At 44.8% G+C, this 13391-nt stretch overlaps 1 protein-coding gene across 2 annotated transcripts in view; it reads right to left on the bottom strand.

Annotated features, from left to right (window-relative positions):
* Positions 1-5552: 5552 nt before the first annotated feature.
* Positions 5553-13391, bottom strand: part of bcl11ba (BCL11 transcription factor B a) — an 86440-nt gene continuing 78601 nt past the window's right edge. The window contains exons 3-4 of one of the 2 annotated variants that reach the window (XM_080415203.1): positions 11522-13381; positions 5553-8422 (exon numbers count right to left, since the gene is read on the bottom strand). In XM_080415203.1, coding sequence (XP_080271329.1) covers positions 8400-8422; positions 11522-13381 — 1883 coding nt within the window. In that variant the 3' untranslated portion in view covers positions 5553-8399. Of the gene's footprint in view, positions 13382-13391 lie in introns of both variants that reach the window. The other variant, XM_080415202.1, reaches the window with a different exon arrangement.

The raw sequence follows: 13391 nt of genomic DNA, 5'->3' as shown, positions 1-13391 counted from the left end.
TTTAGATTATATCTATTTATTTTACTTAAATGTTTCTCTCCTTTCCATTTGGCTATTCGAAAATACATCTGGTATTTTCCGGAAAAATTAATACCAGAAATTGTTGTAGTGGAGTAACAAGTACAACATTTGTCTCTGAGATGTAATGGAGTAGAAGTATATAAACCACCATTGGTATCATCTAATATAACGCAGGAAAACTCCCAGGATTAGGCCCCATTTCCTGAGGAACTCGACGGAGCTGGATGAAGTGAAGTGCGACCCGGGGGACCGGGAACGCGGCGGGCCCACACAGCACAGCTACGGCACATAGCGGAGCGACTGTAGCGGCGGCGCGGCGGCACATTTGGCAATAGCCATGAAACAGGCATGCCAATCAATTGGACAGGGACAAGGCCGCTGAATGATAATGTTAATAATTACCAGTCAAGCCGAGAGACCGCTCTCTGATTTGCCATGAAGCCCCTCATTCAGACGCCCTCCGCCGAGACCCCCCGGTTTCCCCCGGTCCGTAATTAAAGTGCAAGGCCCCTGCTTTCCTCTCTCTCTCTCTCTCTCTCTCTCTCTCTTTCTTGTTCACCGCCACCTCCCCCTCACCTCTCTCCCCGCCCCACCTGCAGTGTAAGTGTACTGACACGGTGACATCGGTGACACCACCCCCCCTCCGGCAGCCCGACTACGTGCCACTCTCCCCCCCCCCCCCCCCCACACACACACACACACACACCCCTTCTCAGTCTTCCTCTCTTCTTCTCCCCACTGTTTCCCTCTCAATGTTTCCCCTTATCGCTTATCCCCCCCCCCCCCCCCCCCGCTCCCCAGCCATGCTTTCAATCCACCGGTGAGCGTGCACCACCCGCACGACCCCACCCCGATGATGCATGCATGCCTCTGCCACCTCTCTGTCTGAGAGAGAGAGAGAGAGAGAGAGAGAGAGAGAGAGAGAGAGAGAGAGAGAGAGAGAGAGAGAGAGAGAGAGAGAGCCCTACGGGGGGATTTTGTCAGGGAATATAGCCTCGTTGATCTTGAAGGCTTAAGACCCTACTGTACCTGTCAACAGTGTTGCTCCGGCGCTGACGACCGAGGACGGGGGGAGGGGGGGGGCTTAAGTCATTTGAAGTTGAGCTTTTTTTTATTATTATTATTTTTGTATTTTAATGAGGGGGGGGGGGGCATACCGCGTTGACAGCCAGTCGGGGTGGGGGGAGTGTGGGTGGGGGTTGAGGGGGCTCGAAATAATTCCTCTACCTATACCAAATAACCCAGAGGTGTCTGTCTCTTGACTTAATCCTCCGCCGGTGCACCTCGCTACATACAGCCAAGCACTTCTTATATGGTGTGAAATGGAAACAGTGGTGGAAAAAGTACTCAAGTGTTTTACTTAAGTAAAAGTATCAATACTGCAATGTAGAAGTAATGTATGTTTCATAATATCATCATTTATATCTGAAAAGCAACTAGTAACTAAAGTAATTGTAGTGGAGTAAAAGTACAATATTTGCCTCTGAGAAGTAATGGAGTAGAAGTAAAAGTATTGGACATTGAAAATACCCAAGTAAAGTACAAATACCTCAAAATTGTACTGAAGTACTGTACTTAAGTAAATGTACTTAGTTAATTTCCACCACGGAATGGAAATAATAGAACAGACAAGTAAACCTCCAGGTTGTGCGAGGGGGGGGGGTGGGGGCCTCAGTGAATCCAGAACTCATCGAACCGTTGTCTTTTCTTCCATGTACGTTTTGTGCCTCACAACTCCCAGCACTCGGTACGGTGTGTTGTGAGTGGGGGAGCTCGTGGTGTTGTGCGGTACTATACGTAATTTCACTGATTGACATATACAGCAAACTGCATGTTTTAAGTGATTAACCATTCACTCTCCTGCAGTCCTTAAAGCTGCCCTTGAGAACCGTATTGTGTATCTGCAGTTTAGGCTACTGGCTGGGCTGTTATGTATCCATGAATTGGACTGGACACGGTAGCCCTGGGCCCCTGCCTTGAACTCAGCTGTCACTTTAAAACCCACCCTCCCTCTCTCCCTTTTTATTTGGTGAAATAGGAGCGTTATTTCACAGTCGACCAGTGATGTGAACACATCCGGACCAAAAAAAGGAGGGAGGGGAAGGGGAAAAAAATCAGATTCTATAATTCATAATCTCCGTCTTTATTTTTAAGGCTTTAGTCCTTTCTCAATCCTCATCACATTTATTTTTGCCTCTGATTCTCTCTCATTACTCTCTCTCTCTCTCTCTCTCTCTCTCTCTCTCTCTCTCTCTCTCTCTCTCTCTCTTCACTGGGGATAATCCCTCCTGTGGGGTACTTCAAAGTGCAGGCCAGCCAGGGATAGGCTTAATTACCCGTTTGCCTTGAAACTCAAGCCAAATCACAACTCGCCCCACTCTCTGTCCGACTCCTCACTCTTGTCTCCTCATGACTAATTGTGGGTCTGGATTTTTTTCTTTTTTTCCCCCACTCTGCCAAGGAAATAGAGAGAGGCAAATTAAATCAAACTAAGAGAGGGAAGAGTGAGTGAGAGAGAGAGAGAGAAAAAAGTGAAAGACTCACACGGGTGACTGCATAGTTAATGACCCGTTCTGTGTGTGTATTGATTTGCCTCCCCGCATTCAGTCTTTGAAGAGCGTGAATTGCGGCAAACTGCAAAACATTGTCTTATGAATTTATGTCCGTCGTGCACAATACATTTTTGCTTTGGCTTCTTTTGATTCAAAGTCTCATTTTATTACTTCATTTTAAAATCTGCCTTCCCCCCAGCCACACACAAACAGCAAACTAATGACAGGAACGTTTCTCGGATTCTCTCTTGAGTCCGTTTTAATTGTATTTATCCTGTCGTTATCAGTTTTCCTTATTGAAAATATTTTTTAGAATTCAGCCACACGATTGCTGGTGTGAGGTTCTGCTTTTTTTTGTTTTTAGTTTTTTTGTGGCAATTTTTTTTTAACAATCATATCCACAGTCATCTTACATTACTTTGTGATAATATTTGTTGCTGTCAGGTAGAAATCTTGTATCTCCATATGTCATTATTTGTATTTTAAAGTTTTTATACACAGTCTTATGATAGTATCACGCAAAATCGCCGACAAAATATGCGGGAATTAATCTGCTAATGTAGATGGTTAAAAATCCCATCCACTGTCCTTTTACATTACTGTAAGAGAACATCTACATAGTAGGTCTCATAATATGACTTTTTCATGGCAGCCATATTGACATAAATAGCACGTAATGTTGCTTCCTTCACAGGTGTTACAAATTATACTAATTAAGGCTGATATTCTGCATGTTGGCTCACTGGAAAGACTCTGCTACTCTAAATGGACCAGAGCCTTTATTAGTATCATTGATAACACCTGTTAAGGAAGTAACTTTACAAAGCTATTCATGTCAAAATACTGTAGCTGCCATGATAAACGTCATTAGTGTTTAATATGGACCGCAATGCCAAATAGGCTGCAAGCCTTTAAAGGAGAGTACACTGCAATCAGTACAGTAGGTGAAAAAGTTACAATTATGGAGAGACGACGGTCATTGAAAATAGTTTTGCTGTGTGTGCACAAGTAGCCCATGTGTTGCAATATTTAGAGCAAAATCAGACCAGCAGCAGGAGATGGGAGCAGCTTCTAGGCCAGAGAGAGAAACCCGGTGTGGGTTGGTATATTTTTGTATCTATGTCCCCTCACATGCCCCATAGATCTAGGGACAACCTTTCATTTCTACAGTACATACTGTACTGTACTCTCCTGTGTGTGTGTGTGTGTGTGTGTGTGTGTGTGTGTGTGTGTGTGTGTGTGTGTGTGTGTGTGTGTGTGTGTGTGTGTGTGTGCGTGTGTGTGCATGTGCATGTGTGTGACACCCACGTCACCAAATATATTTGGCATGTACTGTACATACAACCGTAACTGTACGTGTGCACGCATGCATGTCACCCAATGTTGTCAGACCTATTCCAAAATGTATATCCAGGTCTGTGTGTGTGTGTGTGTGTGTGTGTGTGTGTGTGTGTGTGTGTGTGTGTGTGTGTGTGTGTGTGTGTGTGTGTGTGTGTGTGTGTGTGTGTGTGTGTGTGTTTGCGTGTGTGTGTGTGTGTTTCAAACTGACACCAGTTGTATATCCCGTGGATATACTCTTTGTTGTTTTTTTGTCTCGTGCAGGTGTGTAAGGTGTGTAAAGCCTGACCGAAAATAGCCAATCTACAAGCTCACCGGTGTGTCTTGCAGGCAGCGCGACACGTTGTGAGCTCACACATAATATTCAACACAAATAAAGAGAGGTAGACATTGGGGGGGTGTCTGAATGTCATGTTTACTGTAACCAACCAACGGCGATCGGCCTCGCGCCTCGGGCTGCGCCTCAGTGACATCATCATAGACAACACAAGCCGCAGCCTATGAGAGAGTCAGTTCATGTATTTTTAAATAAAGTGACATCACAAACAGCATAACATCCCTACTCGAAAAAACAAAAAAAAGGCGTCAGCCCCAGCCCCCCACCCGCCCACCAATCAATCCCTTACCCCTTCGCCCCCCGCCCCCCCCTTTTCACGTTGTATTCCAACATCATAACATATAAAAAATTACAGATTTTCTTCACCTTTGTCCCAACCCTGTAGCTGTTGTTCTATTTTATTTTAGATTTTTTTATTCTGTATTTTTATTTTTAAGTACAAACATGAAAAAACTGAAAGAAAATGTTTCATTATGGAATGTCAAACTGAGAGTGGAACAGCAGCAAAGCACTTTTTTCTGTTTTGTTTTGTTATTATTTTTATTTTTTTTGCAATTCAGTTCAGGACTTGAACCAATTCCGACCAAAAGTCAACTCTCCCCGGCAAGAGGGGCGACAAAGAAAGCATCTTCCAGCAGAAACCCTCAACGGCAGGAGAAGGGGGGGGGGGGGGGGGACGTCGGTAAGTCCCATGGCGCCGGATAAGAACACGGGGAGAGAAGGTGAGGAGGAGGAGGGGGAGGGGGGAACGTTTCATTAAGAACGTGCGTTTACAATTAAAAGCACACCGTCGTCAGCATATACAGTAGCGCCCCTCCCTGCTCGGCTTGTCTGTGGTTTGTCTGCATTTAGCCCAGGGAGTACAAACCGTACCGCAGAAGGAAAACAAGCTCTTGGCATCTTTTCAAAGCACCAACATTTCTTTTCTTTTTCTTTTTTATTATGTGAACTCCAAGAGAGAAAAGACAGGATAAGGATTATTCTGTTTTGCTGAGCAATGTTCAGGTTGTAGATATAACGTGAACTACATGGCCCCCAGCACTGCCTTGATTCATATTTGTGTCCTTATGATTGTGGTCAGTTTCAGTAGCACTATAACTGCCTGTAAATGTGGTGTACTCCTGACAATGGCTAAAAAAAAAAGGTCTTAGTCTTTATTTCCTTGTTCTATTTCAGTAGAAATCGCTTGCTTATAAGTGTCCTTTCCTTCCCATGCTTGACCTGGTCCCCGTTTTCGTCAAATTCGCAAGCATGACGGACGCAGGAAACAAAAAAACTAATAATAATGAGACAAGCACAAGGTGGAGAATTGTAACGGCTTGTATTTGTGCTCTGTGCTAATGTCAAGAAACATTAGCAGTGGGAGGGGGGAGGCATGTGCCTGAAAACTGACATGGAGGTCACAAAGATCAAGGGTTAAACAGGACCCCCCTCACACTTAGGGGAGTCTCTGCCAGTGCCAGGTGGAAATTCCGAAGAGAAAAATAAAATAAACTGTAAGATAGGGCAATCATTAAAAAAAAAAAAATACTATGTACAATCAACTTAAGCGTAAACAAAACATTGTCTGGCATTTGTGTCGCTAAAAGGCCGTCAGGCCATCCGTTTTGACCTCTACTGTACAATGCAATTCATTTCAATTTCAATGATACAAATTATTCAGGTTAATTTTCTGTCTGGCAGCCTGTGAGTTTTATCTTAGCATTGGACTGGAATGAAATCTCCCTTCCCCCTGATATAAGAGCATAATGTCATCCGGGAGAGGTTCACGTTATCTTCCCTATTCACAATGGATGCATACAAGTTAAACAGAAAAAAATATAACAAAAGACAAGCTTTGTTAGGAAAGACAGCAAGTGCCTACACATGTATTTCAAACCATCCATGAAGAATAATCCATTCCAGAGAAGAAGGAAAAATAGATACAAGTCAGGATCTCAGTGTTTTTTTCTCTTTCTTTCTTTCTTTTTTTTTTTTTTTTTTTCCTGAAAAGCAATAACAATGTTCGATCATTTCTAAAGGAAGAAAACTTCCATTCCGTTAGGCAGCGACCCCCCCCCTCATCTCCCCAAATCCAAAGTTTGTTACAGCTCAGTCTTTTTTGTTTTTGTTTGTTTTTAATTCATTTATTTCTTTTTTTTTATTTCATTACACCCAAGGCAGAAGAAAAAAGTTACTCAAACTTAAGACTTTTACAGTTACAGTGACAAAAAACATTTTTAAGAGACCCACAATTTAAATTGGACTGCAAAATAAAAAATAAAAAAACAACCGTTTTTTCTATTTCTGTAAAATGCCCAGGCATTCTCCGATATTACAAATACTGGTATACTTTTACAGTAAACAAGAAAAATGTAATATATATTCATATATATTTATAGATATACTAAAACCCCGTCACCAAAAAAACCAATATACACATAGCCACTACGGCATTCAGAGAAACTTTAGAAGCAAACGTTAAAAAAAACAAAGAAAAGAAAATACTTGTTTGTTTAAAACACACATACACACAAATATTTTACCCTTGTACTTGTTTCAATACTGTAAACGTATTTTTAAGACAGAGTGCACTAAATTATTTTTCTTTTTAGTTCTGCAAATTCCTGATTTTTGTCCAGTCTCTTCCTTGACTAATGTGTGGCTTTCGTCCACTCGCTGGAATTTCCTATGGAGGGACAGAATCTTGTCCGGTAAGAGTGAAGAATTTGATATAATATCTATATATAGGTTTGTGCCTTTATATGTACATATGCATACATATATACACACACAGACACGTCAATATTGTGCTGGGTACTCCTAACCTAAAATTCAGCATTGTTTCATTTCAGAACGTTAATCTCTGATAATAATCATGTTGAAATGTCAAATGCAAATTGGAGCTCAACACACGTAGAGAGCTCAACATGGATTTTCAAAACCATTTTTTACGTAATTTGCTGCTTCACAAAGAAAAAAGTGTTGCATTTTTTTTTGTCTGAGACAATAAATAGGAAGATCATTATTCAAGGCACACTCACGTCAAATTGAATGGCAGTACAAAAAATGTCCCAAATAAATTAGTCTAATAATTTCTTTATAATGTTTTTTGTGTCTTTATAGTGCCAGCATTGGGAGAGCCTGGCCTGACAATGCCAGCACTTTAATTTCAGGTGATCCCATAAGCTCTTCAACCCTTGTGTTATGCAGCCAGTCCAGTTAGAGCCAAAACATTTCTTTTTTTCCACAAGCTGCTCTTTCCATTCTTTGTAGCAGTGGTTCTCAAACATTTTCATGTCAAGGATATGAATTATGTATTTAGCTGCAGACCCCCATCTGAAGATATTTTTGTGCCAGAGACAACCCCCATTACAAGATTTGTGCTGTTAAAATGTTTCTAAAACATTCATAATGTTTCAAAATGGTTCATGATTTTTTTTTTAAACAGCATTATCTACAATTTTCAAATAGCCGATGCATATAAGGTTAAAGCGGTAAAACTGATTTTGATGCTATGTTTCGCTGGGGACACCCGGCATGGAACCCCCTCAAAGACCCCACTTTGAGAACCAAAGCTTTATATTATCCATGTGTTGGGGGAGGGGGGAAATTATTAAAAAAAATATATATGATAATAAAACATAAAGTGCGGGTATATTAAGAGCTTTTTTTTTCAATTCTTCTTTTTCAATTCAATTTCGAATGTGAAAGAGTCGGTTCGGGAACAAGGGCAAAAATGTTCAAAACAGTGAAGATGGGGGCCATGTGTGTGTGTGTGTGTGTGTGTGTGTGTGTGTGTGTGTGTGTGTGGGTGTGGGTGTGGGTGTGGGTGTGTGTGTGTGTGTGTGTGTGTGTGTGTGTGTGTGTGTGTGTGTGTGTGTGGATGGGTGGGTGTGGGTGTGGGTGTGTGTGAGTGTGAGTGGCTGGGTGGGTCGGTGTAGGTATTTGGTGCCTGCGTGCAATCCGTGCATGCATGAATGCCTGTGTGTGTGTGTGTGTGTGTGTGTGTGTGTGTGTGTGTGTGTGTGTGTGTGTGTGTGTGTGTGTGTGTGTGTGTGTGTGTGTGTGTGTGTGTGTCTGTGTGTGTGTGTGTGTGTGTGTGTGTGTGTGTGTGTGTGTGTGTGTGTGTGTGAGCATCTGTCTCAGAGTCGCTACTTCTCAGATTGTGTTCAACTACACATCACAAGGCGTCCTAAATGAAAGGAGAGAAAGAAAAAAGGTAGTTTTACTATTTCAGCATAGATCTCTCCATATCTACACAAGCCTGCCCTGGATCTCATAGTGGTCTGCATTACTGTACTGGTTAGAGCCCGACCGATATAACGGTCTGTCCTGTATACTGTATATCTGCCTTTATTGACTGTTCAAATGTCAGTTTGTATGTGTATTTTTATATTTAATTGTTTGCTTGTTCATTCTATAAATTGTGTTAAATGTACTTTTCATACTATTGAAGTTTGATATACTGTATATGCAAGTCAACTTTTTTATTCTTCAAAAAACGACTGTTATGTTTTATTTATGTGTGTGCTTATCATGTCAATGCTCTCAAATAGACTTTAATCAAATCATTTATTTGTTTTTATTCTTTTTTAAATGATTTCAGTTTTGTGACGAAATATTGTTCTAAATTTATCGGTGGTCTAAGACTCTCTGAAATGTGTGATCATCATTCAGTCGGGCTCTAGGACTACTCTGAATTACTGCCAGTGTTCCTAATGTATTGCACTGGGGAGGTGACAGCAGCATCACCAATCTGTTTCATCGTGACAAAGAATATCACTCTTATAACAAATAGTCTAGAAATATTACGTTTTCCCTGAAATAAACATATTTCCTGCAAAAGTGCATAGGGCTGTTTGCAATCTACGTCACAAAGCAATGACAATATATACTGTATATAAATATACGACAATAAAGTCAGAATTAGATTGACTGTAGAAATCGGGTTTACGGGGTGACTTCTGCCATGAATGCACGTGTACATGTCGAAATTGAAACCGCATATTATCCGTTGGTCCATTTTATGGTAAACATTTAAAATAGAATATGAATAGGGGATGATGGCAATCTCTCTTTATGCTTTTTAACAAAATGCTCAGTGACGAGTGCTGAGTTCCTCTGAGCGGAACATAAAATGGAGGAGGGCACTGATTGGATATTGGTCTGATCAAGGAGAAGGGGCCGTGGTGAGTATCATTTGGGGCGATCATTTCAGCACACATTGTAAACGGATTTGTTCCTTTTCAAGTCGTCTACAGAGGGGTAATACAGGGAGGATTTGGTGAAAAGTCCCGATAGCCCTGCCCTGAGATGATTCTGTGCGTTCTCTGTCTCTCTCACTCTCGCTATCCTATCTCTGTCTCTAATTATCTACCACTGCCACAACCAATCTAGATACCTGTACCTGTTAGCTTCATGCACCGTTAAAATCCTAATGATATTAACGTAGCCTATGTGATATGGCTTCATGCAACATACAACGCTTTGATGTGCGTGTGTTTGTGTGTGTGTGTGTGTGTGTGTGTGTGTGTGTGTGTGTGTGTGTGTGTGTGTGTGTGTGTGTGTGTGTGTGTGTGTGTGTGCGTGTGTGCGTGTGTGCGTGTGTGCGCGTGCGTGCGTGTGAGGCCAGAGATGTGGTCAGTTGTGTGTGATGTGTGTGTGATTGAGGATAGTTTATGTTTTGTAAACAGAAAGTTGATGTATGTTAGGACAGTGGTTTTCAAACTTTTTGTGTCCAAGGCACACCAAAACGCAAGTCAAAATCTCAAGGCGCACTATTCATAGCTTTTTGAGCTTGTGTTGAGCTTGTAGATCGGCTTTTTTTGAAAAAATGCTTTACAATTACATTGTTTTAAATAAACCACAATAAATTAAAATGGCAAAAATAGGGATTCTAGGTCGAAAGTGGTTTACGTGTGTGTATGTTTGTGTGTGTGTGTGTGTGTGTGTGTGTGTGTGTGTGTGTGTGTGTTAGCGTGTGTGTTAGCGTGCGTGCGTGTGTGTGTGTGTGTGGGGGTGTGTGTGTGTGTGTGTGTGTGTGTGTGTGTGTGTGTGTGTGTGTGTGTGTGTGTGTGTGCGTGTGCGTGCGTGCGTGCGTGTGTGTGTGTGTGCGTGTGTGTGTCTAGGACACACCAGTTTGAGAACCATTGTTTTAGGGGCTGCTGAAAAAGGTGGGGGGGGGGTTGTCTGCATGTGGAAACGTTGTTGGAGGGCTCGGTACTGGGTACCCGTTAGCAGCTGCCTTAGCGATAAGCTGTTTCTGCTCGCTGGTGAGGACATATTCTGGAGGAGACAGGGTTTATGAACCTTGGGATCCTCTTTTGACGTTTAGATTTATTGTCAAAATATGACACTCAGTGCTACATATCCAATTATATTGACATGTTTTTTGTTTGTTTTTGTTGTTATTCAGTTCATGCTACAATGCCAAAAAGATTGTTGTCCGCGTATCGTAATCAGTGATTACACAAAAATCACACAAAATAAACTAAATTCTAGCATTCTAAGTAACACCTTTTTTCAAATTGAAGATAGAATTTTGGCTTCTCTTCAAGAAATCACATTGAGCTTAAATATACAATTTCTCATAAGCAGCGGCCAAATGATTACTTAAATTGATTTTTCTTTCTTTTTTCTTTTAAAAAAATCTTTTTCCCTTTTTTTCGCCTGGCTAAAACAAATCTCAGGATATCATCTGGGTATTTCGGAAATAAAATAACTCTGAGCAACTCAAAGTAAAGTAACAAAATATATATAAAAAAATGCCTAAATAAAAATGTACCTGCACATGCCAAAATACAAACTCCAATAAATACAGAAATTATTGCACAGTTAAAGGCTCCACATATGTCATGACTCAACTGATTGATTGTTTAAAAAGGAACGCCAAATGAGGCAGTTTAGACAGCTTCAATTGGTGTCAATATCTGTTTTGTCTTTTTTTTTCTCTTTTTCTCAGTTGGCAGTTTCTTAGGCAAAAAAAACACAAAATTAACCCAAATTAATATTTCAGAAAAAAGAGTATCCAGCTACCCCATTTTGTAATTTTCATTTTTTTTCTCTTTTTTTTTTTTGAAAGTCAAAGTGTGGTGCAGGGTGCGGAAATGGGGGCGCGGGGAAGGGGGCGGGGGCGGGGGGGGGGGGGACCTGGCTTAGCTTCTCTCGGCTTGTTCAATTTTGACCTCATTGGTCATCAAATGTTCGCCGTGCCACTTTTTCATATGTTTCTCCAGAGTGCTGTACACGCTGAAGGGCATTTGGCAAATGTCACAGCGGTAGACCTCCTTACCGAGCTGGCCGTGCGTCTTCATGTGGCGCGTGAGCTTGGAGCTCTGGGCGCAGGCGTAGTTGCACAGCTCGCACTTGTACGGCCGCTCGCCGGTGTGGCTGCGCCGGTGCACCGTCAGGTTGCTGCAGTTCTTGAACACCTTGCCGCAGTACTCACACGTGTCACTCCGCCGGCTCTCCTTGGAGCCGGGCCGGCCCGGCCCGCCCAGGTGGGGCGTGCTGCCCCCGCTGGCGGTCCCGCTGCGGCCGGAGAGGCCTCCGTCGAGCAGGTCCCCCGGCGGCGTGGAGAAGCGCAGGCTGCCGTTCTCGGATGAGTGCTCCGAGGAGGTGGCGAAGGGCGATTGTCTCGAGTCGGTGAAGCCCAGGAAGGGGTCTTTGATGAAGTGGCGCGAGGCGGCGTAGCCCACCAGCCACTGGGAGTAGACGTTCTCGGAGGGAATGAGCGGCGCCGGAGGGATGTCCAGGTCCTTCTCGATCTTGATCCTCTTGTTGGAGGAGTTGGACAGGCTGGGGCTGGTGATGGGGGTGGGCTTACGGTTGAACAGGCCTGAGAAAGAGTCGCCGGAGCCACAGTTCCTGCCGTTGATGGTGGTCCTCTCTTCCTGCTGGTGGTTGTCCATCTCCCCGGCCACCGAGTCCTCATCGCCGGTGTCCCGCTGTCCGTCCGAGCCCCTCTTGGTGAAGGGCATGCGTTTACGATTGTCGACGATCAAGTTATTGTACTGCTGTATGGAGCTGAGCCCCACGCCCACGTCCACCATCTTCCCCAGGGTGTGCGACGGCTTCTCCTCTATTGAAGGCTTGTTGGCGCCGTTCTCGCGGTTGCGGTAGAACTCGGACTCCATGCTGAAGTTGGACTCCGGCCGGCTCTCGTTCTCGAGCTCCTCCTCCTCTTCCTCCTCCTCCTCCTCCTCATTCCCCTCCCCTGTGAAGTCGCCGTCGCGGTTCTTCATGCCCTCGCCGGTCACGTCGCTGGTGCCCGGCTCCGGCGAGCTGGTGGTGGACAGCCCGTCGTCGGAGCGCCCCGTCAGGGAGCCGACCTTGTGCATGTGCGTCTTCATGTGGCGCTTCAGCTTGCTGGCCTGGGAGCAGGCGTGGTCACACAGCTGGCACTTGTAGGGCTTCTCCCCGGTGTGGCTGCGCCGGTGCACCACCAGGTTGCTCTGGAACTTGAAGCTCTTGCCACAGAACTCGCACGACTTGACCTTCAGCGTCTGCGGCGGCGTGGTGCTGTTGGGCGGCATGGGCGGCAGGGGAGGGGTGCTCAGAAAGGGCGACTTGGGCCCCGGCTGGAAGGGGTTGGGGTTGAGCAGTCGGTGCATAGGGTTGGCCCTGCTGGGCGAGAGCGGGGGCGTGGCACTGTTATTGTTGCCCGCTAGCTCGCGCAGCCGCCGGGAGAAGTCCATGGACTGGGACTCCATGGCCATGGGGGTCAGGCGCATCACCCTCTCGAAGGCACTGGGGTGCTGGGAGATGAGGCCCATTTCCTCGGCGCTAAGGCGTTCCAGGCGATGGGGGTCCAGGTGGTGGCGGGGCGGCGGGCTGACGAAGGGAGGCGTGTTGGGGAGGCGGTTCTCCACGAAGCCTGGCGGAGGCTCCCGGAGCAGGGGCCCCGTCATCCTCAGCAGGTGGAAGGGGTTGTTGTCTCCCAGGAAGTTGGCGAGCGGCGACTGCGGGATGGACTCGGAGCCCATGGGCGGCGGGATGGTGATGCGCGGCGTGAGGCCCGCGCCGGAGGGGTTGGAATCCAGGTAGATGCGGATGCCGTGGGTGTTCTGCGCGTGCTGGAGGAGGAACCATGCGCTGGGGAAGGGCTGCTTACACGTGGTGCAGATGTAGCTGTTAGGCTCATCCCTGCCCCCTGCAATACA

Source organism: Gymnoscopelus braueri, assembly GCF_963280865.1.
Source record: "Gymnoscopelus braueri genome assembly, chromosome: 19".
NCBI lineage: Eukaryota > Metazoa > Chordata > Actinopteri > Myctophiformes > Myctophidae > Gymnoscopelus > Gymnoscopelus braueri.
Note: the sequence above shows the minus strand (reverse complement) of the source record. Positions and strands in the feature narration are given on the sequence as shown.